The sequence below is a fragment of the Lemur catta genome, chromosome 4, assembly GCF_020740605.2.
Source record: "Lemur catta isolate mLemCat1 chromosome 4, mLemCat1.pri, whole genome shotgun sequence".
In the NCBI taxonomy this organism is placed as follows: domain Eukaryota; kingdom Metazoa; phylum Chordata; class Mammalia; order Primates; family Lemuridae; genus Lemur; species Lemur catta.
Genome location: NC_059131.1, coordinates 32045868 through 32069965, shown reverse-complemented (window position 1 = coordinate 32069965; position 24098 = coordinate 32045868). Strand labels below are relative to the sequence as shown.

Below are 24098 nucleotides of genomic sequence, written 5' to 3'. Positions count from 1 at the left end.
TCACTGCCTTCCCGTAGATGATGTTAAGGTTTCCCATCCTGAAATCTTCTTAGGGGAAAGAAATGATGCAATGTTTTCACTTACCCTTTCTTCTCTCTCCGTACCTCCTCCTTCCCACCATCCCCATGAGGAAAGTCTGCTAAGGTCATTCTATTTGTACAGAAATTGTATCAGTATTTTTATTGTCATATTAAGATAAATCTTGGTGATACCTCTAGGGTGTTGGAAACATTTCAGAAACATTTCAGTTGTAGGGCTCTGTCTTTCTACATACATAACCTTAATGGCCTATATCTTACCAGGAATTCCTTCATGGAACACTGATTAATTTTGAAAAAAGTCAAGAGGCCATGTCTTTCCCCTGCAAAGTCTACCATCTTCTGATCTTCCCTGTCCCTATCTTGGCATCTAAGACATTTCTGTAAGTTGAGTTACTTTTTTAATTGACTGAAAGATCATGAAGTCTTGAGAGTTCTAGTCAAGAACTTACTGAAACTAGGACTTACCATATTATACTTTGCTCTCAAGCAGTCAATCCTATATCTGTGAAGGCTTTCAAGTGCACAGTTTCAACAAAATGGTTGCAGCCTCTCAGATTGAGTGTTTACAAAATCAAGAGGCCCTTAGATGACCTGCCTTTATAATGACCTTTGTAGAATCTCAAAATACCACTTGTTCAGGACTTTCACTTATTTAAGAACTGGCTTTTATTCTAATTCTTTGGGTGTGAGTCAGCCCAGAGGTAAGGATTTGGTGACTGTGTTCATTTCTTGTTCTTTTAAGTGCAGACAATATGGTCTGCCATTTGTAGCATTCCCCATTGTGGCCTGGCCAGCTTCTCAGCATTAACTTCCACTGTTATTCATGAACCTTTACTTCAACCAGACACATCTAACCCATACCTTAAGTATTTCTGCCATTGCTTTACACCATCATCTCTGGCTGAAACATTTTCCTGGTTTCTCTTGTCCTACTTGAATTATGCTTGCTTTCCTGAGTTCCATCCTTCCTCCTTTGACTTCTTGTAGTCCTAATGTCAAGGTCACTTGCTTATCATTTTCCTCATACTGTCTTGTACTTTTGATCATCTTTTCAAATACACTTCTCTTCTAGCCAACCAGAGTATGGGCTCCTCAAAGACAACAGTGACTGTCTTATTTTTCATGGCATTTATCACGGTGCTTTTGCTCATTGTAAGTGCCCAATAAACAGTTGATTGATTGTTGAGGAGTAAATCATTTTTTCCTGCTACCTGTTTATTGTCTTATTCCCAAAGCCTATCTACATTTAATCCTTATAATAAAGAATTATAGATACTAATGATGTTTTTATTTTTATTTTATTTTTTTAGAGACGGAGTCTCACTCTGTCATCCAGGCTGGAGTGCAGTGGTGTGATCTTGGCTCTCTGTAGCCTCAAACTCCTGGGCTCAAGAGATCCTCAAGCCTCAGCCTCCTGAGTAGCTGGGACTACAGGTGCATGCTACCATACCTGGCTAATTTTTAAAAAATTTCTTTTGTAGAGATGGGGTCTCATTATGTTGCCCAGGCTGGTCTCAAACTCCTGGGCTCAAGTGATCCTCCTGCCTCAGCCTCACAAAGTGCTGGGATTATAGGCATGAGCCACCATGCATGGCCCTAGTGATGTTTTTAACCAAAGCAAAGTCACCTATAGAACTAATGCAACTACAAAAAACATCATTTAGGGTAAGGGAAGTATTCATGTAAAAAACATCATTTGGAATAAGGAGCAGCTCCTGTTCTCCCTCCCTTGGATTTTCCAGCCCAAGCTGGATAGAACATCACACAGATGTGGAGATGAGTATTGATAGTCTTGTGTTTTTATTTTTTTCCCAGATGTGGTCGCTCACCTGTCTACCGCTCCCGTGAAATGGCAGCTCGTGCCTTGGTTCCATTTGTTATGGTAGACCACATTCCTAAAACCATCCGAAGTCTGTTGGCCACACTTCCCAACTGCACTGACCAGTGTTTCCGGCAAAACCATATTCATGGGACACTTCTCCAGGTAAGTAAATTTACTTTGTGTGACTTCTGTCAGACACCATAAGATGAACTTGGGTTTCTCATGTCCTATTACTAGGTGAAGATTTGATACACAGGCTTTTAAATTTATCTGTAGAACGATTTTCTGCTGCTGAATGATCAATGTCTCCTAGGTATGCTTTGTTCGTCCCAAGCATGAATGCAGTGTTAACTGTGATTCTGTCAGATTATCTTTCACATTTAATCCTGTGCATTCTACAACGTACTTTTCCATTTGGCCTTACCTCTCTGAGCCAGCTAAAGTTTTGTCTTTCCCATCAAGTATGCCTGCAGAACATTCTGGGTACTCCCTGTTCAGGGTGAAACTATAAGTATTCCTTGGGAGAGAGGTTAGCCCAAGAGGCACAGGCGAGTTACACATATCAGGGAGAATTTTCCATGTAGCACAACACCATAGTACCTGAAAATCAAACCTTTCTGCCCTATTTTCTCTATGCTACTGAAAAAGCTTTTTATTTTGAATATACATATAAGTTTGTTGTTTTTAACCTAACATTTCTGTAGAAAAGACTCAAGTATAACAAGTAAGCGAGAAATAGACTTCTTACTGAAACTGCCCTACTTGGGGAAAGGTAGTATTGGTGAGATCTTCTGTTCACGTGGCTGCTGTAGTCACTCACACAGGGATGGGATTTAAATGTCAGGTCATGTTCCTGGTTTATGAGCAGAGTTGAGAGATGGCCTTGAGATCCCAATATGTATTAAGCCTGAGGTCTACACTGCTGACATGGCAGTGTGTAGAGTAGTTAATGGCGTGGGACTCTGAAGCCAGACTGCCTGGGTATGAATGTTAGATTCACTCCTTACTACCTGTTTATCTGTGTTTTCATTTTTGAAATGAGGATAATAGTAGCATATACTTCATAGGGATTTTGTGAAGACTAAATGAATTAATATGTATGAAGTACTTAGAATAGTACCTAGTACCTAACTAGATAGATATTATTATTATTATCATCATAATTTTAATGAGCTTGTACTAAAATGAAAACTAATGTTTTTAGTAACTAATTCCCTCCAGGTGAGAATGCAAGATAGACTATCCCATCGTCTTTCCTTCCTTCCTTTCTTGTCCCTCCACCCCCTTTTGTTTTATATATTCAACAAGTATTTATTAAATGCCTGCTACATACTGCTGTCATAGTCAGAACAGTGATTAAGTCGGTCCTTGCCTTGAAGGAGCCAAGGACAAAAAAAGGTCAGAAAATAGGCAGTCACAGTGTAGTGTGCTAAGTGCTGGGTGAATACATAGCAGGACCACCTGACTTGTCTGGGGAAAATCACAGAAATCATCCCAGAGAAAGTGACATCTAAGCAGAGACTGAAAGAAGTTAGCCGAGTGAAGGGAGGGAGTCTACCATGCAGAGTGAGCAGCATTGAGAAGGGCTCCTGGTGAGCAAGAAGGCAGCCCGTCTGGGAACTGCAGGTTTGGGTGGGACTCAGGTTCTAGGTTGGCAGTTCGCAAACTAGTCTCAGAACCTCTTTACACTCTTAAAAGTTATGGAGGGTCTCAAAGAGCTTTTGCCTATCGATACTTAATTAGAAAATAAAACTGAGAAAATATTAAAACATAAAGAGCTCACAAATACATATTGCATTAGTCATCAGAATGATGACATCATCATGTGCCTTGTTGCCTCTGGCAAACTACATTGTACATTCATGAGAAAATGAGAATGAAAGAGGAAACTAACTTCTTAGCGTCACTTTGAAAATAATTTGATCTTGTGTACCTCCTGGGAAGATTGCACAGACCCCCAAGGGTCCCAGACTGCACTTTGAGATCATTTGGTCTGTGTTGCATACATCATGGGTCTTTGGTGGTTCCTTTAATATAACTCTCAAGCATTCATCCTCCTTGGGTCCTCACTACATCCTGCGGTGAAGAGAGGGGCAGAGGTATTATCTTGGTTTTAAAGATGGGCCATTGAGTCCCAAATATCATCATTTGCTCTCTCATTCACGTTAGATCTCTTGATTGTGTCAGACTCTGCTGCTGCTTTGAAGGAACGGGGCTGGCATTAATGAGTCATGCAAAACAGGCTTTTCACAGTGTAAACTGCAGCTAAGTTAGAAGGAAGGGCCAGATTGTCAAGGGGATCAGCCATCAGATTTTCTTTATTGAAGATCCACTGTTGGCTGAAATGTGTCCGAGTAGTGTGGTTGGAGTTGCTTATTGGGCTCTTGTACCTGTTGTACAAATGGGCCTCCCAGCCTAGTTTCCCACACACACCACTGGCAGGTCTAACTGGGTTTCACTAGTCTGCCCAGCAACAAAACATGGTCTTTTGCTCTGTCTCTGGGCTGCTTTTAATATTCTCAGTTTTACTTTTTCTGCTAGCTAAAATGTGAAATCCTATGGATGGAAAGGTAAAAATTCTATAATTCTGGGGGTTTTGTGACTGTTGTTCTTGTTCCTGTCAGTGAGGTGACAGACTTGTTGAAAAAAAGCCAGCAATGTGGGTGTAGGATATTGTGTTCTTGTTTATCAGATAGAGTCCTGCCTTTATCAAGGTAGTTTACCCTGGTTGAACAAAGGAAGTCAAAGGCATGTGAAAAGTCTTTATGTCATGTCCATTCCGGTGTCACATCTGTGTTGTCATAGTTCTGTTTCACCCTGTGGTTCTTTATGGGGAAAGCTTAAGGGGTTAAGTTGTGGGGGTGCTCTTTTTCTCTTTCCTTTCTACAGCTTATAGATTGCTTCTCCACATAAAGCTACCTTTGAAATCAGTAAAAGGCCTGCACCTGGAAAAGAGATGTTAGGAATTGAAAGGAATGATAATCTCCTTGGGACCTTCAGAGCCAGCTAAGTAAATATAAAATTGTTATTTTTTTCAAAAGCAGGAAATCATTTTGTAATCAGAAAACAAATTCTTTCACAGAACATTTTCTCGAATTATACATTTTGACTTCTTTGAAAATGTTTGCATAAATATATCAAACCTTAGACTATTTCTATAGTATACCTTGAAAAAAAGAAATATGCTGATTCTGAATTTTCTGGGACTGTGGAAGAAAGACTCAAATTATAGGACATGCAAAAAAAGAACATGTGGGATTCATTTCTTAATCATTTTAAAAACCAGAGGTTCATATGTGCAGCACTGAAATGGTTGGAAGTAATGCACATTAGAAAAGGTGAGATTATGCAGCATGTTCATAAAAGCCAGGGGTAAATGACATTAAATCTTAATAAAGGCTAGATAAGAGCCATGGACATTACCTCATTTGGGAACAACACTGGCAGGGCTGCCCTGTCTTTTAAGTAGAATTAACCTTCTGTTTTTGTTGCCAAAATTCTTCATGTTGGGGACTTAACATTATTACTAGGTTACTTATCACTCCTGAGAAATCATACTGGAGTTCAGAAAGTTCTCTTGTATAGAGGAGGAATTTGGCCAACAATCAGGAGGAAAGATTTATTCTGATTCTTAGGTGCTTACATTTTGGTGTTTCAAAAGGAAATGTACACCATTTGAAGTAAGAGTTTAAATTTTGAACTTTTTCATTTCCTGTCTATTTTGGGTTTTTTTTTTTTTTTGATGGTATAAACAAACAAAAGGTGATCCCTGCTGTCTCTTTAAGCTCTTTTATACTGACAAAGTGAGATAGACAGTTGAGGTAATCTAGCTTGTGTTAAAGCAGAAAACCCACTTTTGCATTTAACTGAATATTCTAGGCAAAGATATTCCTTTTTTCTTCAATTAATCCAAATAATCACCCAGTTCCACACATCCCTTTGGTGGTATAAATGTAATCTACACTTTTCATCTAATGCTGGTATTAAATTTTCTGAGTTTTTACCAGCATAATCTGTCAAACACTCTGTTTAATTCTTTTATTTCCCCCACCCCTCCAACTTGGAGCCTTGATTTCTGTGCTTTGAGAATTCTTAGTCAAAAAGATCCCACTTTTCTGGCTGTAGAGCTGAGCAGCAGTGTTGCATACTTTGTTGACATGAAATATGAGCCAGAGATGGACTTCAGATGGCCTAGGCCCATGCATTTGGAAAATTTTCCATAAGAGAAGTAAAATTAACATTTTGAGCACCTCCTGCGTTCCACATGAATTGCATATGTGATCTCATTAATACTCTTAGGTAGCGCTACAAGCTAGCAAGATAGGTGTCATATTCTTTCTGTGTCTGTCTCTTTCTAATGAGGAAATTAAGGTAAGCCTGAGAGAGTTACTTGCTTAAAGTCACAGAGGTAGTCAGTGGTAGAGATAAGATATTAAACACCAAAGCCTGTGTTCCTTTTCTCTTTTGAATGTGCTGCCTCTCTGATGGTTGATATGAATAACAACTTTTTATGGCTAGGGAAACCAAACCAAGAATCCATCTAAAGATAAATTTTATCATTCAATTGCTTTTCTTAAATTTAATTTGATATACTATAACATTGGAAACAAAGTAAATCCATCTATATTACAGAGGTGGACAGAGGAAGTCAGTGAAACCCAGAGAAGCTACAGCTGGTAAAAGATTTACTGTGCCCTCACCTTCCACTCACCTCTCTGTCATCGTTTCTCTATAGTCTTCTATTTAATGCTCCTAGCCTGGAAACAAAGAATCCCCCCTGTTGGGACCTAGGCTATAGCCAAGTCCACAGTTACTGTACCTTCTGTCATCCTTAAGGGTTTGACAAAACTCTCAAACTTGGGCAACCATAGGAATTATGGATCCTGGGTCTGGGAGCTGATGGGACCATGAGCAAGTGGTCATGACTGAATTTAACTCAGCAGACACTGTGGCTTGCTTTTCCTGTTCTAGGCACTAACACAAGGAGTTTGCCTTTAAGGCTCTTCCCGGCCAGTGTGGGGAGCAGTGGATTAGAAGCCAAGTGAGCCCTCAGGGACCAGGGAACATGTGAGTAACAGATATGAAGAGGAGGCAAAAGAGAACGCAGCCATGCAGGGCATCAGGCCCAAAAGGAGACTTTGAAATGGACACCATTTCCGCTTTAGTCTGGGACACCTCCATGTGCTCTGTGTTTGCTGTAGAGTCAGAATCTTTATGTGGGTGGGAACAGTAGTGCTAGGCTAAGAGGGGACAGCATGAGGACTAAAATGGAGGCAGATCTTGGTATTACCTTTTTGGAAAGAAAAGCAGAAAACCAGAGAAGAAGTAAAGATAGGCCACTTTGGCTAGCTAGTTGTATAAAGGAATCTCTGTGCAAGAAGCAAATATTGGACTAACCATTCTTCACTTTCTGCATCAGACAGAAGTAGCGGAAGCAAATGGAAAATCAGAGATAGAGGTAGCCTTAAGTGTAAACTCTATTGGTGTTTCTTAGAAAAATAAGGGAATGAATAGACATTTATAGAAAAGATATATATTTTTTACTCCATGCTTCAAAACTTGTGATTAAGTATAATTTAAAAGAAAAATTATTTCCATCTTTTAAAAATGTAACCGTATAAGATAATGCCTTACGCTTTGAGAATTTTCTTTTTTTTTTCATATTTCTTAAAAGTAATACAGTTGTGAAACGTAAAGTAAAATGCTCAAGCTGACCAGAAAGGGAATATTACTTGATAGAGTCCATGTCACGACCTAAGATGTTGGCCTGTCTCCATTGCTGTTTATTTTATGCCCAGAAAATACAATTTCAGAATGGAAAATCAAAATCAAGAACAAGAAACTATGCTGATGTTGTAAGTTATAAATGGATTGCCGGTCAGTATGCTTTTTTTTCTGGAGTGAGTCATAATTTAAAGCAAATGCTTACACTTGTCACTAGTGGTTTGATTCACTGTTTTTGAGGACTTCTGTTAGTGTGAAAAGTCAAAAGATCCAAGTTGCTAGGAGGTCCCCAGTCCAAGAAGGGTTAAGCAGAGTTTCTCTAATGGCGTAACTGTAGATGTGCCAAGGTATTTATTGATTCCTTTAGCTCTCAGGGAATGGAGTGTGGCCTAGGGCGGCTGGAGACTCCAGGCAGTCACCTGCAGCTGGGAGCAACAGCATCTATTTTATCCCAGAGTGCCAAAGAAAGATTATTTTCTATGTGTGCCTTGACATGAAAAGGATTGAGAAGCACTGGGCTCTTAAAAAAAAATTAAAGAAAGAACTAAACCTTGTTAAATCTTACCTTTTGGCAATATATTCCTTTCTGGATATAAGCCCAGAAAAGTCATTTTTAATTAAAATGCTACTTTTGAAGATGAATTAATCCCTTCCTTATAAACATCCAGAAGCTTTCATTTGATATGTATTACTTAGGGAGCTTTCTCTGGGTATTGGAGACAGTTTTTAGATGCCAGGTTCCACAGCATTAACTGGAGTGCACTGTCATTGTTCCCCAGGCAATGTACTACTGCTGTTTTATAATGCTCTGAACTCATAATATCAGTCAGGGGCATGTGGAACTTAAAGATTTTGTTAGTTTATGTGTCCCTAGGCTTTTATTACTGTTTAGGATTAGAGTAGGGGAAAGTAATGATGAAAAGAGGAGAATACCTGTATATATTTTTTTTGGTTATCAAGTATGTGTGTGTATATACATGCATATGTGTATGTTTGTATTGAAGTGTATATGTATACTAGTTATTGAGTACCCCTGGAGAATGGGTGTTATTCCCATGCTACTCATGAGAAAACTGAGAATGAGAGGGGTTATGAGATTTCACTAAAGTTATGTAAGGACAAATAGTAAAAAGAGGAGCTGGGATTCAAACCTAGGATTGTTAGAAGCTTTTGAGCTTGTGCAGCTAACCACTATACTAAACTGCTTCTTTGGATGAGGAAAAGAATATTCTCAGGGGAGAGTGACTCTCTCTGGAGCCTTCAGGGTGGATAAAATGGAAGTCGACATTGTCTATTCATTCATTCCACAGCTGTTGATTGAGCACTCACTATGTGCCAAGCACTGTTCTGGGAACTTGGAACACATCAGAGAACAAGAGACAGATTCTTGCTCTTGGAGATGCTGCTCTCAGTGCATTTATATTCCAGCAGCGAGAAGACAGACAATAATAAAGGATAGTACAATAAAACTTACTGGAACTTATTATAGTAAATATAACAGGTAAATTATATAGTTAGAAGGTAATTGCTGTGGACACAAAAAATGAGTAGAGTAGGGTAAGAGGAATTAGGAATGAGTAGGAGAGGAGGGCAGGTGGCAGTATTAAGTGAAATGTCAGAATAGTCATTGTTGAAAAGATAATGTTTGAGCAAATTCCATCATAAGACATGGGAAATTTTTTAATTTTTTTAGTAAATGGTAGACATCTTTTCTTCTGAAATTGTGCTGCCCACAGACATCTACAAGCAGGTATGCCACGTGTATTTTTGAGACTATCTTTGCCCATAGAGAAGTGCCAACAGAGTGGGCAATAGTGGATAAACAAGGCCAGGAAGGATGCCATTACTTTAGGAACTTAAGAGCTCTCTAAAGTGAGGTCCCAGTGCTATTTGTGCTAGGATTACTGGGGACTCAAGTATTACTGTCCTTTTCCTCTAGAATCACAGTGAGTCAGGTCAGTCTGCTGTGGTTCCAATGAGCTTAGGCAAGGAGCAAAGTACGCATCACGTCACCTCTTCTGCTTTCCAAGATGGCCTTTACCTTAACTCTCTGGACCTGGGCCTTAGAGGTGTAGAGTATGTGTGGAGAATGTTTATTCTTTTGTTTAGCAAATATTTATTAAGAGGTTATTAAGTGAATCATACTATGCCAGGTGCCATGGAGGATATAAAGAAAAGTTAATTTATAACATATTCTCTGCCCTCAGGAAGCTTATGAGCTGTTGTGGAAAAATAAACTATCAACACTGCAGACAATTACACAGAAATACATGGCTGCATGTGACCTGTGCCAAGCAAATGGCTGAGATCACACATCTGAGAGGCAAGACCAGGAGGGGTTGGGGTGATTAGAGAAGGCTTCAGAGGAACGTTGGGTCTTGGGATAAACCTTTAAGCTAGTTTCTATTGTTGAGACAAGGGAGTTGGTGTGAGCCAAGGCATGGAGGAGAGGGCATCAGAAAGTGTATGCAGGAGACAGTGAGTAAACCAGCGTGTCGGATCCAGGAGTGTGTCAGAGAGAGACAAGATGTGTGATTGGCAGGGCGGGTGTAGGTCAGCACATGAGAGACCACAAATGCTGAGCCAAACAGTTCAGACTATAGGCCTCTGGCCTTCCTTCCAAGTGGAGTGCAAAAGACAGTAACATGTGTGGAAGAATATGTTAGCATGGTATTTCTTTTCTCATCCTTTTAGCAGTCATTTTACATATGATATATAATGTACATAGTATATTAATAGAGTAGCATGTAATTTCTAAATTAATCAGTACATAAAAGCTAGGAGAATGTGCTCAAAGAGGCCACTTCGCATAGAAATAAAAGCAGGCTCCGGAGCCAGCTTGTCTCCATCTAGATCTAGCACTGTTGCTTGCTGGCTGTGTTGTTTTGGGCGAGTTACTTAATTTCTGTGCCTCTACTTCTTCCTCTGTAAATGGGAAAATAAAATGACCTCATGGGGTAGTTATGGAAATTAAATGAGATGATATGTGGGAAGTGCTTAGGAAGGTCTCTGGCATATAGCTTGGTAAATGTTGGCTACTATTGATATTATTAATTACTACTTGCCGCTGCCACTGCCACCAACATCCTCACCACCACTGCCAACAGGGAAGGGTTTACGAACCAAAAGTGTGCAGATCACTGATGTAGATGGTGAGTAAAAGACTTGGAGCTTAAAAAAAGCTGTGTTTTGGAAAAAGTAATGTGTACATTGACATAATATTTTAAAATATGTGAAGATTCTGTTGATATGTGAGTGTATGCTTACTAGGGAAATAGGTTAATTTTCAGTAATTTTGACTTTATATATTATCATGCTTCACAAAGAGGTTCCTCTGGTCAGTTGCTATGTTCTCTACCTTCCTGTAGATCATATTAAAGATTGTAAGAGCTGAGATTAGCTCAGATTTTTAAGAGCAGAGTTCTTGCCTATCAGGTTGTTATTCCTTGCACCTGTTTTGTTTTGAATTACATCCTCTCCCTCAAACCCCATCAGAAACTTGATGAATCAGGAAAGGAACACTCTCACACTGTCTCAGACAAAGGACTCTTTTATCACTGGAAAGGGGAAATTTGAAGTTCATAAAGTGAGAAAAGATATAGGATCCTCCTAGACAGATTAATCTAGCACTTTTCTGAGTTTATTTTTCATCTTGGAAGACGTGCTTTCCGTCCCCTCCCACCCATCCTGCTCTTATTGTCTGAGACTTTATATGACTAAAGATAATTCTGAACATACTTTAAAAATACAACAAAACGTCACATTGTGTTTACACTATCGGGCTTCTGTCATTTCCTAGAATCCCTATACAGTATTTGATGGTATGAAGTCCCATCTTGTGATGCAATTTGTTCGGCGATTCCCTATCCAATGAAAATAGTATTTATTATTTGTTGTTTGTTTTTAGCATATGCCAGTCGAATAGACAAAAAGTAATACCTTATTTTATTAGGGTAGCATTTTTGATATTACACAGTATATGTACTTATTTTATAACTCTTGGATTTATTTACAACACCCATTATATTTAGATTTATTTTACGGAACCTATTTTAGCTACTAAGGACTCAGTTGGCCATTTAAGAGCACTGTATTTGAGTATAGCCAGACAATTTGGCAGCCAGATAACTTAGCAGCCACTCTAGAGGCCTAAAGTAAAATACACCCATGGGCTTTAAGGAAAGTTTAAATAAGTAATAAAACTCTTCCTATTTTAAATTGTATTATTGTTCGTGACATTCTTATATTTCTCTGTACTGTGTGTCTCTACTCCCTTTACCCTTGTCCTTCTGTGGCAGGGTTTCTCAACCTCAGCGCTATTGACATTCTTTGTTGTGGTGACTGCCCTGTGCATTGTAGTGTGTTTAGTAGCACCCTCCCCTTTCATTTCTAACAACCAAAAATGTCACTAGACATTTCCACATGTCCCCTAGGGGACAAAATCACCCTTGGTTGAGGACCTTTGTTCCATGGTACCTATAGGTTTTCCCCACAATCCTGTGGAACAAGGTGTGATACAGTGGTACAGCTCTTTTAAATACTGATGACCATGAATGAAACCATTCCTGAACCAGGAACAAATGGTGGCTCAACAGACTACAGTGAGCTGTGCACAGAAACATTATAAGTGAATAAGAGGGAGAAGGAAAATCTCAGACTGGAAATCTGGAAGGAAGCACTTTCTCTTCTCCCCCTCTCCCTCTTTGCCTCTCCCTCCCTCCCTCTCTTCTGGAAAAGTGCTACATACATATAATAAGCCAGCTCACTTTTAAAATACTAGCTTCTTATACTTTGCTTCATGTCGTTGTCCCAACCTGCCTTTGATCCACTTTCATAATGTATAGTTGAAACTTAATTCTGCCCTACCCAGACTCAGCATAATAAAATTTTAGGTTCTATTTACCTAGTGGAGCTTTGGAAAATAACACATAATTAAAGTCTTCTCACTTCTTTAATTGAGACACTGATAAATTGCTGGGTACAATTGCTGTCTATTTTATTGAGTCTCTTTTGGATCGGGGGCAAGAGGCTGTGTGGATAAATCTCTAAGAACAGAGGTTCTGCTGAAAATTTAACCCAGGACATCAGAATTTTTACTTTGAGTTAAACATAAAGCCTTCTCCAGATTCCCAGATTCAGACCTCAGAAAGAAAACTAGTGGATAAATCTAGATAAGGGTGTTAAAAATATATGGTAGAGATGGTAATAATATTAATATTGCTTTCTAAAAAGACCTTAAGTGTTGTATGTACCTCATATATGTAAATGTCTAAATTTGTCACTTGACTCTCAAAAATGTTATGGTATATAAAAAAAATAAGACTTTTTAAAGCACATCCTTAATGTCTCTTTTAGAAATTGTCAAATCTTGTGCATGCTTTTCTTTGTCTATTTAGAAAAGGAAGTCAACTACATGTATTAAAATGAAGTTTTGCTGTTTTGGATAAAGACGTATCTTTGGAAAAAAAGATAAACAAATTAAATCTTACTTGAATTTTTCTTGTCACTGTCAATTACATGCATTTTCTGTGCCTTCTATTCACATTAAGTGAATAGGGTTGATACTTGAGATATGAATTTGCACTTGCAAATGTTTATTTTACCTTTTTGTGCCAAATGAGGGTAGATTTCTTGCTTCATCTTCCACTTTTTTTCTTATTAATGAATGGGATGTGTTTTATAGACTTGAATTGGTGGCACTCTGAAGCAGTTTTTAGGTATGTACAGGTATCAGATGTTTTAATACTGGACCTGCATTCATATCAAATAGGTAGTCCTCTATTTTCGCTAGGATCTTGGTCATTTGCCTATTTGAGATGCCTTCTTAATCTCTTTTAAAGTGAAATTTCTGGAAATTTCCATTCCATTTTTCATTAACTTCCTCAGAATCACGTTTCTGAAAAGGGAACTAAAATTGGTTGGAGTTACTTTTTATATCAAATGGATTTAATGGGTTTTTTAATTGTGACTTTGAAGAGTTTACAAATGCTAGAAAATTCTGTCACCTTAGTTAATCTTCAAAGAGATCAGTATAATTAATATCTTACATGTGGTGTTTGACATTTTTTTCCTTATTCACTTCTTAAGCCTTTAAAATGTCTTCAGTTCTTATAGACAGTAAGACAGGTTTTACATGTAAGTTTTAGTCCATTTTATAGCACGTAGACTTTATGCCTGTCCTTCTCAGATTACAGGACATACAGCAATTTTTATATCTAACATGTTTCTGAAATGCAGTGTCAGTTTCCTGCTTTATTATTGAGTTTTTCAAGTATGTGAGGCATTTATTTGTCCAATTACCAAATTGGTCTTATACTGAAAAGCAGTATTTATTGATCAGGAGAGAAAATTTAAATAGTTATCAGGTCTGATTTTCAGATGTGTATTTAGAGAACAGAAATACAGACCAATAATTTACTAAAATTCATGTGTGCCATGTGTGTGCATGCGTGTATACATTTAGGATTAAGGTGCTAGAAATTTGAGTTCACATTCTTTAAAGAAAACTCTGAGAATGAATTAGAGATGTAATATAATCCATGCCCACCATCTCAAAGGGTACCAAGATGGTAGATTTCTGAAGAAAATCAATACCAGTGCCGTCCAGCCCATAACCCCTAAGCAGCAGTGGGCTCTTTGCTCATGTACCCACCCGTGCTCAAGATCTCTGTGGCCTCATTAAAGAAGGAGGACTGTATTGTTCACAGATGTGTCTTTGGGATCCTCACTTTGTGTATTCTGGATAAATGTATGATTTACTTTGTTAATCTTTCCTTGCTCTTGTTTTTCCTCCTTTGTTGTTTCTCTAAACTTTTACTTTCTCCCTCCTGAAGGAAAACACAGAATGAGTAGAGAGGCGTAATTCTCAGTTGTCTGTCCATTTCAGAAGTTAAATCTTAGATATTACTGCATTGGTCACAGTAAGTCTGAGCATTTTAAAATTCACATAGAGAAGGTAGGGATGGCCTGTGCCATAAAGTTCTGTGTGTTTTGACAAATGTATAGCGTCATGTGTTCACCACTATAATATCATATAGATTAGTTCGACACCCTAAAAAATTTCCTGTACTTCCTTCCCCTAGTCAAACTCTCCCCTCTCCCCAAACCTCTGGCAACCACTGATCCATTTTTCATTCTCTTTTTACCTTTTTCAGAATGTCATATGAATGGAATCATATAATATATGTATCCTTTTCATTCTGCCTTCTTTTATTTAGCAAAATGCATTTAATATTCACTGATACTGAATTCATTATTTCTCTTAATTGGTGAACAGTATTTCATTTTATGGACGTACCACAGTCTGTTTACTCAATTCACCTATTGAAGGACATCTTTGTTGCTTCTGCTTTAGGGCAATTATGAATAAAGGTGCTGTAAAAATTGGTGTGCAGATTTTTGTGTGGACATAAGTTTTCAAATCAGTTAAGTACCTAGCAGATTGCTGAGTCATATAGTAAGTCCATGTTTAATTTTATAAGAAACTGTCCAACTAAATGATTGTACCTTTTTGCATTCCCATTAGCAATGAATGAGAGTTCCTGTTGCTCTGAGTCCTTGTCAGCACTTGGTATTATCAGCTTCAGCTTTTTGGATTTTAGCTGTTCTAGTGAGTGTGTAGTGATATCTCATTGTTGTTTTATAGTTTGTATCTTTTAGTAGGCAATTTAAATCCATTTACATTAATTATGATTCCTGATATCGTTGAACTTTTTTAGCCATATTATTTCACATTTTCTGTTTGCCATATTTTTCTCTTTTCTTTATACAATTGTTTTAAAAAGTCCCCTCCCCCTCATTTTTTCCTTACTCTTTTGGAACTTATATATTCTATATATATATATCTTTTTTAAGAGATTGCCCTTAAAAATTTAAAGATAACTATATTTCTCCTATCCAGAAGATAAGGATATTTGAATACTATAATTCTGAATTTCCTTTTCCCATCTTCCACATTATTGTACTGGGCCCACCTTGTTTTTAATCAGCCATTATTTTTATTTGACACTCAATATTTATGTTTGCTGACATATTTGACCAGTTTCTCAGTTCATTATTTCTTCTTTCATGCCATTCCTTACTTCTTATTTCAATTTCCATCTTACTCAGATACATCCTCTAGTTGATAAGTTCGTGGTGTAGACTTCTTGATTGACACTTATTTTCCCTCACTACTCTGAAGATGATATTGGCATTGTCTTATGACATCTGTTGTTATGATGAGACAGCTACCATCAGTTTGATTGTCATTCCTTTATAGATTATCTATTTTTTTGATGGCTTTTAAGATTTTTCTCTTTGTTATTGATGGTTTGCAATTTTATTATATGTTCCTAGGTATTCATTAGTTTCATTTATTATACTTAGAACTTGGTAGAGTCCTTTAATCTGAACTTGTGTGTTTATTCAACTCCAGAAAATTCTTTACTTCTGTCTCTTTGAATGTTGCTATCTCACAATTCTCTCTAATTTTTCCTACTAGAACTTTCGTTAGACCTGTTCTTGCCTTTGAGGTTCTCTTTCATACATTTCATTTCTTTATTTCTGTAGGCTTTATTGGTTATTTCTTCAGATGTATTTTCTAGTCCACTAAATCTGTGTCTACTGACATAGCAAAATAAGTATTTCACTCTACTACGTACTTTTCTACCTCAATGAAGGGATTTTTCCCCCAAATCTGCCTCTTACTTTCTCATGCTAATTCTGGTTTACCTATGGCTTTTATTCCTTCCATTATCTCTTTAACTATTTTGAACACATTTATTTTAAGTCTTTTGAAATTGTTGGTTTTCTGTAATTCCTAGATCATGAATTCTGCCTTTTGCTGTGTTTGGTGCCTTTCTCAAAGTTTGTAGCTGTTCTTTAGGTCATTCTTAAGGGAAGTTAGTTTCCCTGGAAGTGCCTTCTGCACTGGATGGTGGAGGCAGTTCTCTGGGGTAGTTTTGTGTTTAACTTTTTAGAGGCCTTCCTACAGATTTCATGGGTCAAGACCCAGTGTTATGTTCATTTCTTGTTCCTACACTGCATACTCTCCTCTCAAACCTGGAATTCTGATTGCTCATGAGGAAATGATTCTTCACCTCTGGCCCTAAGGATAACTAGAGTCCTCACCATATCTCCTGGCCAGTTGATGGAGTTTTCTAGTGAGTGGAACAGTTTTTCATGGCCGCAAGCTTCGTGTAGTGCTCTCAGCTCAGGATCTAATACTCTCACAGGGCATTCTGCCTCATCTATCACTCGCTGCTATGCCTCTGAGTTCCTTCTTTGTATCTGGCACTTGGAGATTTCCTTTCTTGAATTTGAGCTTTGTATATTTAATACATTTTTTCCTTTTTAATAGAAATGGGGTCTCACTATGACATCCAGGTTGGAGTACAGTGGCTATTTACAGATGCGATCATAGCACACTATAGCCTCAAACTCCTGGCCTTAAGTGATCCTCCTGCCTCAGCCTCCTTAGTAGCTGGGACCACAGGCACGTGCCACTATACCCAGCCTCCTTTTTAAAGAAATCTATAATTTGTATGTGTTTATTTTATTTATTTATTTTTTTTGAGACAGAGTCTCACTTTGTTACCCAGGCTAGAGTAAGTACCGTGGCGTCAGCCTAGCTCACAGCAACCTCAAACTCCTGGGCTCAAGTGATCCTCCTGCCTCAGCCTCCTGAGTTGCTGGGACTATAGACATGAGCCACCACGCCTGGCTAATTTTTTGTTTCTATTTTTAGTTGACTGGCTAATTTTTTCTGTTTTCTTTAGTAGAGATGGGGTCTCGCTCTTGCTCAGGCTGGTCTCAAACTCCTGAATTCCATCGATCCTCCCGCCTCTGCCTCCCAGAGTGCTAGGATTACAGGCATGAGCCACCGAGCCCGGCCAATTTATATGTGTTTAAAGAGGAGGGAGAAACTTCAGGTGTCACCTCAGTCAATCATTATTGACTGGACTTCCAAATCTCATGGGTGTGAAAAGAATCTCGTTGATTCCCCTGCAGGCCTGTGGCATATATAAAAGCACATTAAATAATCAAGTAGGTGAGGACCATTACCCAAACTCTGTAAACATTTCCAAAGGCAAATTGTGAATTGTTTTTTAAACACCTCCATCAGGTAGTTCAGTAGAGTTGCTATATTTGTGCTAACTCAGCACTGCTGCCTTCTTTTCACAACATTGTGCCACTCCAAGAACTGTGTTCTGCCCAAGAAAAGATAGTGTTGAGACCAGACCGGAAGAGGAGACCAGACCAGACAAAGAAGAGAGTGCTAAGTTCTTAATATGCAATACTCATTCAGACCTCATGAACCATCCTGTAAGACAGGTATTGTTCTTTTCCTTGTTTACAGATGAGGAAACTAAGGCTTAGAGAAGTTATATAATCTGCCCAACCTTAACTCGTGAAACTGAGAATCAAAACCAGGCCTAACTCCAGAGTCTCTGGTCTTAGCCATTATGCAAGTCAGATACGTTCTTTCTGCCTATATGGTTGTTCCCGCAGCTTCCTGCAAAGGTGTCCTCAGGCTGGCCCTGGGGCTGAGCCACATCTACTGTCCTGGTGATTTCTAACCCCAGATTTTATTTTTACTGTGGATGGGGGGAGGGGCACAGTCCTGGGCTGGAGGGCAGAAATTGAGCTTCTTATGCTGTTCCGTCTCTGGACACAAGAGGGTGAACTCTCAACAGGCATCTCTTGCACTAGGCCTCACTTGCCCCATGGGTAACATGGGAAAAATAATCCTACTCCTGGTGTCTGCCAAAATTACTCTTTTTTGACATCATATAGGGAAGAAATCTGCATAAAGGATTAGCATTTATTAGACTATGTATAGATCTAGCCCCTAACCAAAGTTCCAGACTTAATTCTCAAAAGTTCCCAGCAAACTTGGAAAACCTTCAAAGGATCCTCACTTCCCTGCCTTTGTTCATGCCTTTCCATGTATCTGAAAGGCCTCCTCGTCTTTATCTACCGTAATCCTACCTGTCCAAAAGGCCTAGTTCATAAGCTTCCTTCTAGAAGGAGTTTGTGGACAGCTGTCCTTGAAGTGATCCATTTCTCCTACCTAATCTTTGGCTGTAAGCACTTAAGACAGGCATCACTCCTAACCTTACTATATAATTACTGATGTGTAGGACGTCTCCTCCATGGAGGACATGTGTTGGTTTTTGCTTGCCTAATATCTTCTCCCCCTTTTAGTAACAGCAACTTGATTTTCCTCTGGTGAACAACCTTCCCTCACTTTTAATCCATATGATTTGGAAGAGGTCAACCCCACTTCCAAATCCAGAGGTAGGTATGTGACATAGGCCTATTCAGAGTTACTATGATGGGTTCAGTGAAGGGCAGGTGACTCAATTAAAAGCATTGAGAATTACTCCTAGGACTTTTACTAGGACCATTGGCATAAAAAGCTTTATGTTTGCTACAATTGAATGTAAACATGGAGCTGTGAGGGGCTTTCACATGGAAAAAATAATTTCTAAGGATGAAGCCACCCAAGAGCAGGTTATAGAAAGAGACCTAATCTGGAGGATAACATTGTTGGAAACCCTTGGATCTTAGATTCAGCTATTCCTGAAACCATTAATAGAAGTAATCTGCCTAGGACAAATAAATTCTGTCCCCTGCCCACATTCTTTTTTTCCTTTTAAGCTAGTTTGTGTTGGGTTTGTATAATGTAGAATTGAAAGATAGGAACACATCCTTAATTTGTTTATGAACTTTAAGGGGCCAAAGGCCTGATCTTTTTAACTTTACATCTCTTAGCATGATACCTGGTAAGACAGAGGGTCCTCAAGGTGTGATGATTGAGTCATTCAATCTCACTTTCCCTGAGCACCTACAATGAGCTGAGCTAAGCACTGGAACCACAAGGAATAATTAGACATAGTCCTTGCCCTTGAGGAGTTCTGAATTTAGTACAAAGAGGAGGTATGAAAATGAACACTTTATAATATAACTTGGGCTGTAATAGAAATCTGAGCAAATTTTTGTGGGATTCCAAAGAGTTGGAGGTTTGGGGAGATGGGTTGTGGGAAGGCTTCTCAGAGGAGGTGACATCTGACTCGAGATCTTAAAGAACAAATAGAAGTTCCTAGGCAGAAAAGTGGGCATGGGGAAAAGGTATCCCAGGGATGAGGTATTCCAGGTGGAAAGAACAAGATTATATATTAATAATTATAAAATTAATAATAAAAACACAAGCAAAAAAAAGATAGTGTTGAATCATAGAATTTTAAACCTATGTGTAGGTGGCCTTTCAGCTACAGACTCTACGAATGAGAAAACAGGCCTGAGGAGGAGACCTGAATTCCTTAAGGCTGAGGACTGTGCCTTCCTCACCACTTAAACTCCCAGTGTATAACGCTGGCTCTGACACACAGTAGGGGCTCCTGAAATGTTTGCTAAATGCAAAGTCACACAAATATTTAGGAGCCAGAACTCATAAGTCTTAATTCCCTGGACAAGCTCTTTCTAGTACACACTACTTTCTAGTCTTCTCTCTTTATGGAGCAGATCTTCTTTCTCAGAGTAGTGATGGGCAGAGGTAAGCGTGCTCCGTGTATACAGATTGCCAGAGCCTCTGCAGAGGCCCTCTGGATGTCAGCACCTACTGACATCTGACTTCATTCGGGTCTGGTATTTGGGCCTCAGTCAGAAAAACAGCAACGGGGTCCTTGCTGTTGACTCCAAATAGGCCTTAGATGTTTTGCTTCTAGGTGGGACAGAATTAGGCTTCATTCATTTAACATGTGGCTTTCAGTGATGGAGGCTGAATTTTCAGAATATGGGTCTTTATCATTGTCTGAGGGCATCCCAGTAAATCTTTAACACTAAAATTAGTTTGGGAAAGGGACATAGTTCTGTGTGTTTTTGGCTGTAGAATCGAAGAACTTTGAAAATGACTTGAGCTGAATGGAGACTTTTTGAAAAGCAGGTGACTTTCTCTTTGTTTGTTGGCTCAGTTGTCTCACGTGTTTGTAGAGGATCATTATAAGAAGGGTGTTACTTCAGGAGTGTGTGCAGCGGGGTATCTTTGTGCCCTGACAGTGTAAATGCAGTAAGACAGAGGAAGGCATGTGCTTTCTGAACTGTATCTTTATACACACCAAATAAAGTAGAAGAGGGTATTGCTGTTTATGTGTGGAATCTTTGGAGAGGACAGACTTAGAGAAGGGCTGTTCTGTTTTCTACAGGTACAACTTTAACCATGCTGTAAATATTGGCTCTGAGGGTTTCATAATGTTGATCTGGCTTCAGGGGCCCCTTTTAGTCTGAAACAGCCTGCAGTTGGGTGGCATTTCTTGTGTTGGGTTGTGAACACTGACACCGATTTCACAAAATTCTCTTCCAAAATGCTTTTGCGTGCTTGTGCTTTGTTTGATTCCTTTTTTTGGAGACCTTCCTGGTGTGGGCCCGGGGCCGATTTTCCTTTGCTGTCTTACCACTGTCAGCAATTCTGTAACCGGATTAAAGGGATACCTCAATTTTCAAAAATAGAAGCTCAAGAGGTTTATTGCCCAGCAGAGGAAAGTCAGAATAACCAGCGTTATATTCTTTTGGCATGAAGATTTTCAGTTTCCTACACTGGGACCTTGTATAAAGAAAATGAAAACAGTTACCAAAATTTTCCTTAGTGTAAAATTGTGTTGAAGTGCATGCTAGCTTCCCTTTAACTCTTCTTTTGGAAAGAATTTTGTATAAGGTAAAATTAATCTTGGATGTCATCCAACAATTAAAATGCCAAGAAGCTACCATGGTAAAGTATAAACCAGACAGGGACCCTAAATGTACTTTTCATTTTAAAATTTAAAAGCATAGAGAGAAAATCTTCTGTTTTATTACAGTGATTTCATTCCTACTTAGTATGTACAGTTTGTAATCTTGCACTGTTTTTATTGCTCCACTGATAGAGTTTAATCGACAAACTGGTTATTTTGTGGATAGAGGATGGTAAAGTGGAAAGAGGTTTTGGATCCAGGCAGACCCTTACTTCCTAGATATTTAGCCTACGGCAAGTCACTTAAACTCTGAACCTTTCTACAAAATAATAACACAATTTTCAAGGTTGCTTTAAGGAGTAGAGATGTTACATGTACAAATTTCCAGTATAGCTGGCATGGTATAGTTTCTTTCTTTCTTTTTTTTTTTTTCTTTTGAGACAGAGTCTCATTCTGTTGCCCAGGCTAGAGTGCCGTGGCGTCAGCCTAGCTCACAGCAACCTCAAACTCCTGGGCTCGAGCAATCCTTCTGCCTCAGCCTCCCGAGTAGCTGGGACTACAGGCATGCGCCACCATGCCTGGCTAATTTTTTCTATATATATTTTTAGTTGTCCAGATCATTTCTTTCTATTTTTAGTAGAGATAGGGTCTCGCTCTTGCTCAGGCTGGTCTTGAACTCCTGAGCTCAAATGATCCACCTGCCTCGGCCTCCCAGAGTGCTAGGATTACAGGCGTGAGCCACAGCACCTGGCCTATAGTTTCTTAATAAACAGTAACTATCATTTGAATGGTTTTTTTGGGAGGTGTCCCACTACCATTTATTGGAAAATAAATCTTATCTCCTCTGAATGAAAGGCTATTTTAGTCATATACTGACTTTCAGTATGTAGTTGCTGTTACTTTCTAGATTTTTAGTCTTTTCCACTGAACAGTTTTTCTGTTCATGCACCAGTTGTTCATAGTAGCTCTATCATACGTTTTACAATTTGATGGAGACCAATTCCCCTTCATTATTTTTTTTTCAGTACCCTATGAACTTTAAATCAACTTGTCTAGTCTCCTACCCTCAGTTCTATTGTCATTTTCTTTTTTATTGGGATCACATTAAATTAATACATTAACTTATTAACTGTACATAACATCTTTATTATGTGATTGTCCTACTTGAGTACATGGTATGCCTTTCCATTTGTTTATTTCCTTTTATGTTCATGTAGAATGCATGTTTCTTTTTTTTTCCTATTGCTGTCATCCATGGGTACTTATGTTATATCTTCTGACTTGTGCTGTTTTACTTTTGAAAATGATTGAATTCTGTATATTTACTTTGTAATAGTACTATTAGTTATTACTTATAACGTCAAACACTATTATATGCACTTACATGCATTTGCTCATTGAATCCTCATAACAATTCTAGAAAGTGAATACTATTCTACAATGAAGAAACTGAGGCTTAGAGAGTTTGTGTAACTTAAAAGTGACAAATCCGGAGTTCCAGAGCCTATACTTCTAACATCTGTACCATACTGTACCTTGTTACCTAACTCTCATTTGCAATAAGAAAATAATTTTTATAATTTTACAAAAGATTTGTAAAGATCTTTTGTGCACTGTGTTTTCCATTGATTCTCTTGGGTTTTCCCCGAGAGTGTTACATGTTTTTGAGTAGGACCAAATATTATGAAAATGTCACTTTTCTCCAAATTAAAACACGGGTTTAATGCATTTCCAATAAAAAGTTTAATGTTTAAAAAAATTCACTTAATAGTACAGTTCCAAAATTCATATGAAAGAATAATTAGTAAGAGACTAGGCAAAATATTTTTTGATTGGGTTTGTGTTGTTGAATCTGTAGAACAACTTGGTATAGAACCAAGATTGTTAATGTGTAATTTTCATAAAGGTAAAGTCATCACTCTTAGGCAAATATAAAATGAGCATGTGTAAAAGATTTTATTTAACTCATTAATTAATAAGGGAACCAGAAAAATGTTGTGATCAATTCAAAGAACATCTGAAAAACTAGGGTATTTGTAGTCAATTTATTTTATTTTATGTTTTAGAGACAGGGTCTTGCTCTGTTGCCCAGCCTGGAGTGCACTGGCACCATCGTAGCACATTGCAGCCTCGAACTCAATCCTCCCACCTCAGCCTCATGAGTAGCTGGGACTATACAGGCACATGCCATCATGCCTGGCTATATTTTAAAATTTTTTTGTACAGACAGGATCTCACTGTGTTGCTCAGGCTGGTCTCAAACTCCTGACCCCAAGTGATCCTCCCACTTTGGTCTCTCAGAGTTCTGGGATTATAGGTGTGAGCCACCATCCCCTGTGTCAATTTATTAAGAATGTTAGGATAAGATTGCTGAGGTAGATATAATAAAACAAATTGTAGTTCTTTGGATTTATCTATTCCATTGGATAGAAATTGTTTGCATCTCTATCCCACAAAGCCTACAAGTTCACAGGTAACTTCACTAAGTCTAGGATCTTTACTCAGTACCTTTCTCTAGACCAGGGGTTGACAAGCTACGGTCTACATGCTAAATGAAGCCTGTCTAAGTGTTCATGGGTAATATATAAGGAATAGAGTTAATTTTATATATTGACCTTGTATCCTGTAATCTTGCTAAACTTATTATCTAGTGTCTTTTTTAATAGATTCTTTAGGATTTTACTACATAGTTAATTTTATCATCTATGAATAAAGATAATTTTATTTTTCTTTCCAATTAATATGACTTTTATTTCCTTCCTCTGACTTATTGCACTGTTTAGGACCTCCCACTTAATG

At 38.3% G+C, this 24098-nt stretch overlaps 1 protein-coding gene across 1 annotated transcript in view; it reads left to right on the top strand.

Annotated features, from left to right (window-relative positions):
* Positions 1-24098, top strand: part of THADA (THADA armadillo repeat containing) — a 298298-nt gene that overhangs the window by 161789 nt on the left and 112411 nt on the right. The window contains exon 30 of the mRNA XM_045549490.1: positions 1857-2025. Coding sequence (XP_045405446.1) covers positions 1857-2025 — 169 coding nt within the window. The remainder of the gene's footprint in view (positions 1-1856; positions 2026-24098) is intronic.